The 12,636-nt window shown below is 31.6% G+C and overlaps 1 protein-coding gene across 1 annotated transcript in view; it reads left to right on the top strand.

The window, feature by feature from the left end:
• The window catches only part of shakB (Innexin family member shaking B), a 63,714-nt gene extending 51,653 nt beyond the window's left edge, over positions 1-12,061 (top strand). The window contains exons 3-4 of the mRNA XM_076419375.1: positions 1,354-1,573; positions 9,535-12,061. Coding sequence (XP_076275490.1) covers positions 1,354-1,573; positions 9,535-10,073 — 759 coding nt within the window. The 3' untranslated portion in view covers positions 10,074-12,061. The remainder of the gene's footprint in view (positions 1-1,353; positions 1,574-9,534) is intronic.
• The last annotated feature ends 575 nt before the right edge of the window (positions 12,062-12,636 follow it).

Below are 12,636 nucleotides of genomic sequence, written 5' to 3'. Positions count from 1 at the left end.
ATGTGAGTATTTCATAAATTTCTGTTTTTCCGACGTGTAAATAAAATTCTAATTTAGATGAAAAAATATTATTTAGATTACTTGTTGCAATTTTTAAAGCCTTCCATTATTAATCATATGATCAATCGGTGCTCTACTTAATGCTACTACAGATAATATATATTTATTTTCGTGTATTATTTGGTTTAGCTTTTAAAGCAAATAGATTTTAACTACGGTCGAGAACTATCGACTGAAAACGACTATCGACGGCTTAACAATTGACGACTTTTTACTAACGAGTGTTTCATTTGACTTCTTTGAGTTGACTATTTTTGTTTGACCAGTTTCAATTGTGACTAGTTCGTTCGATAGTTGTTAGCTACTAGTCGATTGAAACAGTCGTTACTACTTTTTGACTGTCTATAAAATACTGGCTTTGTCATTCCAGCTTTAACCTTGAAAGTTATGTGCCGTATTTATGATTATACGTAAATATATGGTTTTTGGTTTTGTTTGTAAAATATTGTTAATTCAAAGTAAAAGACCAACATCTTGATTGATAAATAGTAAAATAATTTTGACTGTATTTGTCTTTACTTGGCAATTATTAGATATATTTCTGATTGACTTTTTTAATTTTTTAAAGTCGATGTTTATACAAGGCTTTTAAATGTTAAAACTTCTTTCATTGAGGTTTCAAGGAATAATAATTTTGAAATATTATTGATTGCAAAAAATAAGGCTACTATTTTAATTAAAAATAGTGCGAAGGTTAAATAGTTGATACAGATTGATTGATAAATTACGATAAAAATATTTGAGGATAATTATTCCATTGCTCTTTATAATTTATTCAAATATATAAAATATAAAAATAAATTTACATCATTCAAGATTGAAACTGATCTTTGAAACATAATAGAATTCGGAAATTATCTCTTTACTGTTCTTCCCCAAGGTTAATCGCAATGCTAGTTCCAAACCTAGCTTCAACAAAAAAGATCTATTATTTATTATTAATATATAACTAAATTATTTATCTCATGATGTGATATGGCGCATGAAGAATACATCTCGCAATATTGTCTGATTGAACTGAATGTCTGAAGTAATTACTATTCTCAGTCGATTACTTATTTGACTATAGACTAGTTGGAGTGTCTTGTGACTATCGACTGTTTGTACTGTTCTCAGTCAATATGCTAGTTCGAAACCTAGCTTCAACAAAAAAGATTTATTATTTATTACTAATATATGACTAAGTTATTTATCTCATGATATGATATGGTGCATGAAGAATATATAATCGCAATATTTGCGTAGTTTAAGAGAAATAATATATAAAGTAATAACATTTCTGTGTATTTTTAGGCTATACTGTTTTATGCCCCGCGATGGTTATGGAAGTCATGGGAAGGCGGAAAAATTAGCGCTTTAATGATGGACCTGGACGTAGCGGTGTGCTCCGAAATCGAGAAGAAACAAAAGAAGAAATTGATGATCGATTACCTATGGGAAAACCTTCGATTCCATAATTGGTGGGCCTATCGGTATTACTTCTGTGAAGTTTTAGCCCTAATGAATGTTGTTGGTAAGGATATCATATTGCATATTAATAAATATATAATTTGAAGATTAATATCCAGTTTATAAAGAAATGTCTTACGTTTTAAACAAAATAATTCTAGTTAGAGAGTGTTTAATCTGACCTATATATTAGATATGAAGCAGAAATTCATGATCATCTAATATCAAGATAGTTTTAAAGCATCCACTTTAAGAACATTGTATTTCTTCGAAACATTATTGGTCAGTCGTGGTCAAGAAATAGTAAGACTTAAAAAAATAGGTACTACAGAAAGCAATCGATTATTGTTGCATGCAGTTACCCTTGTCCTTATTGGTAAAAAATTGAAAAAATCGAGTTTATAAACCCTATCTTAGTTCAAGCAAAGGAGGCAAGGTTCCAGGCCGAGACCATAAAGTAGATCTATAAGAGTCTCCCATCAAAGGTGTCGGATCTTCTGAAGAGTCGCTATCGATAAGTATGGCCTGGCTTTACCTTGACTCATTGAAGCAATTTTTGTACAGGTGGTCAAACTTGGTCACATGTTTACTTCCAAATGCTCCAATTATTCACAGTACAGGTTCGAATTCAGATTTTGACCGTAGGGAAATATCCTATCGCATAATGAGGTATGGTCTATGATTTCTGGCTAATCCTACCAAAAGTAAAATGATAGATTCCTGCTCGTCAATCCAATTCAATAGGTTTTACCAGCCTTCTCGCCGACGCGGAATTATCCTGGCAAGTTACTGTCCTCCTCAAAATGTATCAAAGCAGAGTCTGAGCCATATAAGTTACCGTCTCTTTCAAATTTTGTAAAAAATCTTATATATTTCGTATATTCTTGATAATTAGTTCAAACAAAATTGACTTGAATTATTTCAATTTAGTGTAAAGTGGTTGGAGTTAAAATAACCCAACCATCCAGTGCCTCACAAAACTACAATTTATCGTTTACATGCAAATTTTCGACAGTACGATACGACAGCAGACAGGCCTTGTTCTGGAAGACAATAGACTTTTCGTAACGCTGAAAAGTAACACAGTGACAAAGAAAAGTAACGCTGTCGCTCTGGTGCGCGATAGTGTTGCAGAGTCTCCAGAAACATCAGTTCGGAAACGTGATTCCCAGTTACATATATCTGCATGCAGTTTAAGGCGAACTTTGAAAACTGATTTGAAATTTCCAAAAAAAAAATTCAATTAGTCCAAAAATTACTAGTAAGAGATCCTGATCAACGAATTGAGTACAGTAAAGTAATCCTAAGACTGTCAAATTGATAATGAGCGATGAAGCCCATTTTCATCTCAGTTGTCACGTCAATAAATATAACATTCGGTGTTGGGGAACACAGAATTCTCAATTAATTCATGAAACATCATTGCATCCACTATAAACAACTGTATGGTGTGGGAAACAACATAATGACTGAAGTGTTGCCGTTACTGTTACTGTTCAACGGTATCAAGACATGATTCGAAATTTTCTTTTGCCTGAAATGGAAGAGCAAAAACTACATTATATCTAGTTTCAGCAAGATGGGGCCTCAGCACATACAACTCGTTCAACAACTCAATAATAGAATGCCGTTTTTCCACGAAGACTAATTTCGCGTAGTGGCAATTTAGCATGGCTAGTCAGATCTCCAGATTTACCAACACCAGACTTTTTCTATGGGGTTTATTAAATTTAAAACTTTATGTAAATAAACCCCAAACCATTCAACATCTTAAAGACAATATTCGTCACGAAATTGAAGAAATTCAACCCCAGATGTTGCAGGATGTCATGAAAAATGCCTTATAAAGAGCCGAAAGTAGCATAACAACATATTGTACATTTTATACACAATGACATATGAAAATGGGAAAGGGTTTTAAACACAGAAATACTATTAATTTCCTTTAAAAACTATTTCTATTAACGGATAGAAGAGGCGACTGGACGAAAAACAGGCAAAAATCATCCCAACGCCTATTTCCAGATATCTCACTCGTAACACCATTCAAAACAAATGGCTCTTCAAATCACAGTGCAGTCCTTAGCTAGTGCAGTACTAATCATATAATGTAATACATATAGAATGGCATCAAACGAGAGGAACATAAACGCATATGAACTTGAGTGCAGCCCTCACGTTGGTGTAAAACATAAAAATAAAATATAAGGAAAAAGATGCAGTACATTAAGTTATATATAACAAAACTAAAAGCCTCCTAAACAGAATAACTAACATTTATATATTTTAATATATTTATTTGAAATCACTTAAAACCATAAACCGTTTGTTGGTTTTTTGATTGGAACATCTATCTAGTTAAAACAAATGTCGATAAAACAAATATCGAGCAATGTTAATAGCGATATTGCGCAATCGGAAATAAAACAGCCACAAAACATTAATTTTGTAAGCACTCCTGCGTTTGAAGAATTATTGGCTTACGATTCTGGATTATAAAATTTTATAACGTGCTATTTACAAGTCTAAAAAATCATTTCGTGTGTTGTAATGATAATATATAAAATGATCTCAAGACTTATCTATTAGTTTTTAGTCTATTATATATTGTATATTTAACAGATCAATTGAAAAGTTCCCGGCCTACCATAGTTAAAATCATTTTTTTGGCAAATTTTTTTTTCAACATAATTCCCTTCAAGGATAATACACTTATTATAACGACCATCCAACTTTTCGATACCATTTCTGTAGTACGATTTGTCCTTTGCTTCAAAATATGCCTATAAATAATATGTCAATAATTATACAAATAACAGGTCAATTGAAAAGTCCCCGGCCTACAATACTAAAACACATTTTTTTACCAAAAATTAGTTTTTTTTTAATCAACATAATTATCTTCAAGGGTGATACACTAATTATAGTGACCTTCCAACTTTTCGATACCATTGTTGTAGTACGATTTGTCCTTTGATTCAAAATAGGCCTCAGTTTCGGCGATCACCTCTTCATTCGAGAAAAATTTCTTCCCAGCAAGCATTCTTTTGAGATCTGAGAACAGGAAATAGTCGCTGGGAGCCAGATCTGCATACTACGGTGGATGAGGAAGCAATTCGAAGCACAATTCATGGATTTTTGCCCTTTTCGTTTTCACTGACTTGTGACACGTTCCATTGTCTTGGTGAAACAGCACTTTCTTTTTCTTCAAATGCGGCCGTTTTACGCCAATTTCATCCTTCAAACGATCCAATAACGCTACGTAATAGTCGCTGTTGATGGTGCTTCCTTTTTCAAGGTAGTCAATGAAAATTACTCCATGCGCATTCACTGTGTTCACCGTCTTCGGTGCTCATTTCACCACGTTTAATCTCAGCATACCAATCCTTGATGGTTGATTTTCCTGGAACTGTGTCCGGAAACTCGGTATTAAGCTAAGTTTTTGCTTCAACTGTGTTTTTCCCTTCAAAAAGGAATATTCTATCAACGCGAAATCCACTTTTATCAATTTTTTCACAATAACAAAAGTTGCTTCACTCAAAACGCTATAATTCACAAACTAATAATCCGACAGCTATTAAATTTATAAACGCATTTTTTGAGAGTTAGGGCTAACTAAAAAACATACGGATTTATTTCTAGTAGCGCCATCTATGTGTTAGGCCGGGAACTTTTCAATTGATCGGTTACAACTAGTTATTTTTGTCTCTTTTTTCTGTTGAATATTTTTTTTATTTTATTTTAGTAATTGATACATTTCCGTTGTATACATATAATTTTGTTTTGGTATGTTAAATTATATCTTCTAATTAACAATATATTTTCTTATTCTGTCCATTTTTATTCGTTACCCGCTCGCGCGTTACCCGACTATCGACAATAAAATTTGGCCTCAGTGCCGACCACGCTCTGGGGCATGACAAACAAAATAAATTCTCATCAAAAATATAAAAATCTACATTAGACACACGTTAAAAGACGTTATTAGGAATATTTTATTGTTGTAATCAGAAACAAACGTAGTCGGCTTCTAGGGTCTAACGTAGGTTCGAACGTCTTAGCGTACATTGGTAGAGCGATCTATTAAAAATTTATTAAAAACTATAATTAAATTACACTGAAATAGCTACGAAATTATGTTTGATTTGGGAGTGTTTTTTTTTTATCACTAATTATCACTTACAGCAATTCATTTTATTTACATGGCTTATATCAGATATGTAATTCAGATCAATATTATTTTTCCTTGAAGTCGAAGCCGAAATAGCTTACTAAACATCTAATAATTTTGGTAATGATTCTATATTAAAATCTCTAGTTGAAATGAGATAATTGCTAAAATTACAATTTCTATAGAGAATTATTAGTTTTTGAATAAATCAAATGTAAATTTAAAATAAGCATCACGTGCTGTTTTGTTTTCAACAAACGCACCTCGTTGAACTATCTCCATAGCAGTTCTTGTGTGGAGAACTTAATGTTATAATAAATACTTTAACACCTTCTGTAAACGTCATATTTACTCCGTGGGCGTGCCGAGTTATAAATATTTTATGAATCCACACAATAGTTAGAAAGAACATGTAATATTAACGACGCGAAAATTGATCGGCAATGTATCATATTATTTTTGTACCGAGTATTTAAATACGTTTTAGATTTTGAATCACTTTTATTCTTATGCTGTTGAGATATACACGATCGATGTTAGATAAAAATGTGTTAATGTTATAAAAGTTTGAAATTTTAATGTAACATTTACGGACATAAAAAATAAATAAAATTTATTGAGAAAAATTGGTATAATATATATTATACAAAATATTCAATGGAAACATTTTCTCGCCAAAATGACGATAAAGTTTCTGGATGTAGAACGATGCTGGTTTATTGGCGATTTACTCATCATCAACTTCCAGCATTTCGAAACCGTGTGTCAGCCAGCCTTGCTGCATGCACATGCACACTGGACGGTAGTGACAGTTCTTCACATTCGAGTTGCAGCAGTATGTGCTTGCATCCAACAAATCTGGCAACATATGGCAATGATGCAAGCAAGATAATGGCCTTGCGTCTGTTCTATTGTTGGGCTTTCTTACGACAATACTTTTGGCAATATGTTCGGATGATATCAGGCAAACTTTTACCATTTTAACATGTGATAATACCTCTACACTTTATTGATCCCACCCTATGCAGAGCGAGATTTTATGGCTATGAACTAACTCTTGGGGTTAACTCTTGGTTATCATAGCAGATTAACTTTTTATCTTCAGTGCCAATACGCCATAGAAAACCTTTCTTTTGTTCTGGCAAGCAATGTAACTGCGAAGTTTTAACGGTTCGAAATAGCCACTCGTGGCATTTTCAGCTCCAATTGAATGTAAACATCTGAAAGTAGTTGATTCATTAAATCATAACCTGTATGAATGTGTTTTGGAAGTTTTGGGCTGGATTTTCGTTCAATATGTCTTTCAACTTATTGCCTTTTTTTACGAAAATGTAATTTGGGCGTTGTATTGGCGTTACTATATACTAAATAACTTGATAACACTATGGAAAACATAAATTACTATTTTATATAAAAAAAAACATCAAAACCATCGACTTCGACTTTAAGATCAGGCGATTTAACCGCTGCTTACATTGACATATTTTCACCAATAGATATCGCTAATCAAAATATAGGGCAAAAGACCCGCTACCATTTTTATTGCGCACCATCTTGGTTATGTGACGTTTAGCTCAGTTTCGCTTTAACTATTGTGTTGTCTAAATTTTATTACGGATAAATATACGCCACAAGAAAGAGCAGAAATAGTGACAATATTTATTGAAAATAATCGTTCCATTATTGCCAGTCAGCGGAACACACACACGTTTCACTCTGCATCAAACCGTGAATAAATGCATGTAGCATCAAACTCCAAACATTAATCATAACGCGGGCCAGAAACGCATTCCGTGCCAGAGCCTCCTATCCACACGTTTTCTGTACGAAAGGAAACTAAACAAAACAAGTTCAAACACGTTTCATACTACGGATGAACTATGGCCGATCGACGTGGGGAACGTCCAATCATTCAGCGGGACTGCTCCTACGCCACACTCTTCTAGGAACCTAACCAGAGTTGTACTCGGGCTACTGTGTGGGATAAAGAACGGATGCTCACATAAATAAAAGATTCAATGTGTGGGTTATACAGTACCTTGGGTTTACAATTGACGAAAACCTAAAATATTAGACATCAATCTGAACGTGAAATTAGAAGAAATATCAACAAAACCCATATTATGACAACTCCAAGTAGTAGTCCGTATGAGAAAGTTTACTAAAAAACACGTATAAGTAGTCGCTACATGTCTGTACTTGTCACCGAGTTTGTATCTAGTGGTTTGTGCAAAAGCTTGCAAGTAAACTTATTTGCGAGAAAAGAGTCAAATCTTATATTACAAGTTGTTTTTTAAAGGGTTTTGAAAAAAATTGTATTCCTGGTCTTTTCATGCTGTCTTGCGACGAAAATCTGGTGAAGAACATTAACAGAAAAAAAAACGATAACTGTGTACGAGTATAATGTGGAAAACATTATTTTGAATCTCTAAGATTGACATCAATGTATCGTTTGTTAACTTTCACAATATGAAAACTACACTGAATATGAATACATGTACTTAACCAGCTTAAAAAATAATGGTACTAAACAATTTCTGAAATTGAGGTGTCTACAAATTCACAAACAATACACTCTATTTTGATTTGATGGCATACTCATACCAAATAATTAGCGTTCTATACTAAAATATATATATTTTTTAAATAAGTTTCCTGCTATAAGAAACTTTTTTTGTTGAATAGTTTATTTTATAATATCCAAATTTTAACTAAATTTTAAAAACATCTAAATTCGATTATTTATATTGTAATTAGCTCTAGTTAATTAAGATTAAAAAAACAACCATTCCAGTCACGCCAGACTGTAACCAGACTGAGTAAAACCGAATATGTTCTGGAAAGGATTTTGAGTATTCACTTAATAGATCGTAATTCAGTCTACGATGTAGTATAATACTTCTTGTAGTCTCTAAGGGCTCAAATATGTGATTTTTATCTGTCCCAAAAAGGCATTATTATGAAAAAATAATACGGCGGCTGCTAATTAGACATAACAATTGACTTGGATGTTTTGTATAAATAACTAGCGATATACCCAAGTATTTAAGTTGCAATTTAAAATGCAACCTTTTGCTGAAAAATATTTTTAGAAATATATAATTAAATTAATAATAAATATACTACTACTATAAATATAACTAGTATTATTGTTAATAATAATATATAATTTCATTAATTAATATTAATTAAATTAATAAAATATTCTTAATACTATTAGTATTTATTAATAAAATTAATAAATCAATAATTAATTAATAATTAAATATAATATAATTTCTACATTGTAACAATATAAAATCTATATAAAGTAAATTATTAACATATGGACTGAAAAGTCCCGGGCGTAACAAAGAAAACGCATTCGTTTTTGTTCAAAATTGGCTTTAGTAACCAGCGCAATCTCCGTCAAGAGCCATACAACTATTCCATAGCCGTTCTAACAATTCAATACTCACTTTTGTAGAACGAATTACGGTGATTTCGGTGATTCTAAGACCACCTTTGAAGTCAGCAAACCAATGTTTTATTGTTGTTTATGATGGAGCGGAAGCCTTGTAACACTTTTTAAGACATTGCTTCGCTTTTTTCGCATCAAGAAGCAGTACAAAATTTAAACGCGAAATTGTTCTTGTTCAATGTTTTGGAAATAGCAAAAGTAGTGTCGTTCTTAGCACAACAACTCACAACCGTATGAGTAGAATATCATTAAATTTTAACAGTTTTTTTTGAAGGTTAGAACTAACTGAAAACGCGGCGTATGTAATAAAATCAGCGCCATCTATGTGTTAGGCCCAAGACTTTTCAGCCAATGTGTTATAATAGATAAAGTAATGTTTTTGTTTTTGTTTTAGGGCAAATGTTCCTAATGAACCGTTTCTTCGACGGCGCTTTTCTCACCTTCGGTTTCGACGTGATCTCCTTCATCAACACGGACCAAGAGGACCGGATCGATCCGATGATCCAAATCTTCCCCCGAATGACCAAGTGCACCTTTCGCAAGTACGGCGTCTCCGGCGACGAGGAGAAGCACGACGCTCTCTGCATCCTGCCGCTCAACGTCGTCAACGAGAAGATCTACGTGTTTCTGTGGTTCTGGTTCATAATTCTCACGCTGCTCACGTTGCTCCTGGTGATCTATCGGATAATCATCATATTTTCGCCGAGGATGCGCGTATATTTGTTGCGCATGCGTTACCGACTCGTTAGACGCGAAGTTATAGAGACCATAGTGCGTAGGAGCAAAATGGGTGATTGGTTTTTGTTTTATATGCTTGGCGAGAATCTGGACTCGTTAATATTTAGGGATGTATTGCAAGATTTGGCGCATAAGTTAAACAGGCACGATTTTCATCATGCCCCGGGTTTCAAAGGCGAGATTCAAGAAGCGTAGAAGCGACTAAGTGCCCCTGATAATAAATTTATTGGGTTTGACCAATGTAATGTTATATATCTTTAATTTTTTTCTGCTCTTAGATGATACAATTACAGTTAAAGTTAATATGCACGAAGCACTTAAGTATTTTAAGTGTTATCGAAGTTATTGATGAATATGCTGTATACAGGGTTACATAACTATAATACATTATGCATACTATACCAGAAAAAAAATGTATAATATTTATTTTGTTTAATAAGTGACACAAGAAATCTAAAATAACATAAAATAATAGAAGGGGTGTAAATTTTAATTCAAAATAATTGTATTGTTTGGAAAATATCACTTTCATGTGAGTAAATTAATTGATATCGACTGATATTTTTTTAAATAAAAATCATAATAGGCAATGCATTTTGATGGAAATATGATATGATATTTATTTGCATCAAGTAATTGTTTACGGGGTTATATCGGTTTGGCATCCAAAAAAGAGGTTTATCTGTGGTTTTTTTAAGTAATACCTTTTCAAATAGAGATTCACTACTTGTGATGTAAGAAAATGTCTTCATTAACATGTGTTTTGTACAGTGAACAATTTGTGAGTCAAATTGTAGATTTCTTAACATTTTTCTCAATCGCGCATACTGTCCTTATTTTTTTTAATACATGTATTATTTTAGTATTTTTAAGTCTTAGTGTTACTAAAAAATATTCTTATATCATTTCTGAGTTATCGTATATCATAAATCTAGAAGTGTTTTGGTATAATTTGAGCGAATAAAGATATATTTCGAAAAATCCAAACTAATATGACCTCTTAAATTTCGGATTTTTAACTATTTAGTACGTTTAAGTACTTTTTGTAAGCATATTTTAACTTGTTATCGTTATTTAATTCTACTGAGGTTAATGATGATCCTTTATAGTTCACTAATTATACAAAAATGCATTCATACAATCTTGTCATAAATACAGTATAGTGCAGCTGCCAATAAATAGACTGATGAATGTAAAAAAATCAGTGTATATAGTAACTTACTGACATAAAGTGTGATATATGAATTATACATGACGAGTTTTAGCAATACTATAACTAGAGTTATTTGTGAAATAAATATTATCCTTTATTAAGAACATTTTTAAAAAATTAACTGACGGAGTGATATTACCTTTTTACACTGTAAATTGTAATATTATTCTATCCTTTAATATTAAAAGGACTTACTTGATTAAAATCGATGGAAGCAGAAATAATTATAAAATTAAAGTTATTTATGAAAAAATAATTATCCATATATAACCACATTTTAAAATTAAAAAAAAATGGTTTGCCCATTTGTATTAATAATTGTTGCTTAAATACTGTAAAATACATTGTCTGTCATAGTATTGATATTATATTTCCAAACAATATTTGTTTGAAAATATGTAGATTTTTAATGAAAAAATTTCCCTTAGTTATAAATGAATAAATAAAAAAGTTTAAACGTCTGAGAAATATATGTCATAACTATTTCGGACTTTCCTAATAAATCTAAGCATAATTAAGTGAACCAACGCCTTATTACTGTTATATCTTTTAATGGAGACTTAGACAATATATCACTGCCATTAAATCGTAACTTATGTGCCAAATAAACACTTGACAATAAATTCCCATATATTAAGCCAATTAGAACTAAAACTGTTTAATTACATTTTGATTAGCCAATTTCATTTCTTTTTCCTTTTAGTTTTTATCTAACAAACATTCCTAGTCAAAAAAGGCTTTATTTTAATTTATTTCCTTATCTATGTTGTTGATATTATAATTTTAGTATACTTTTATGTTCTTAATGTGTGTGATGAAATATGGATTTGATTAGTGCTCCATTCATTCTGTAAATAGATTAAGATAGGCCCGGTTGCTAGTTATAGTTGATAAAAACAAACATTAATTGTTAGTATGTTAATTATCTCGAATGTTTTGTATTTTACGAAAATAAATGGGTTTTATTTAAGTAGTGATTAATTTTTATTGTGTTTAGGAAGTATTGTTTTAATTGACACATTTTTGAACCCTATGGCGTAGTGCAATAATCGCAAAAGTAGCAAAGTTTTTATTCTCAGCAAACTAGCGGAGCTCACAAACAGCACAAAAATTCCATCGGCTTTATAATTATCTGAGCAATTCCTCACCAAAACGTAACCACTATTGTAGCCAGAGAAATTGATAGACTGAATTAATATAATAGACTATAAAAGAAACTCCCCCTTCACTATGGATATACTCCTGGGCTAACCTATTACATTTTGCGCTAAGAATTATTATGATAAATGATATGCTGGGGCAATATTACCACAAGTTTTTAAATATGTATAGATGGAAAACTATTCTCAGAACATTTCTAAGTTATCTGGGATCATAAATCTAGACTTGTCTTGGTATAATTTAATCCAATTAAAATTTATTAAAAACTTACTACATTTAAGTAATTTTAATAAGTAGATTATATCGTGTCATCATGATTTAATTATGCCTAAATTGATGATGATCACTTACAGTTTACTAATTATACAAGGATTATATTTAATT

The sequence above is a fragment of the Rhynchophorus ferrugineus genome, unplaced genomic scaffold, assembly GCF_030347505.1.
Source record: "Rhynchophorus ferrugineus isolate W39M unplaced genomic scaffold, kcgeb_rfMv2 rfM1, whole genome shotgun sequence".
Lineage (NCBI taxonomy): Eukaryota > Metazoa > Arthropoda > Insecta > Coleoptera > Curculionidae > Rhynchophorus > Rhynchophorus ferrugineus.
The sequence above is the reverse complement of the archived record's forward strand: the minus strand, read 5'-3'. Positions and strand labels throughout refer to the sequence as shown.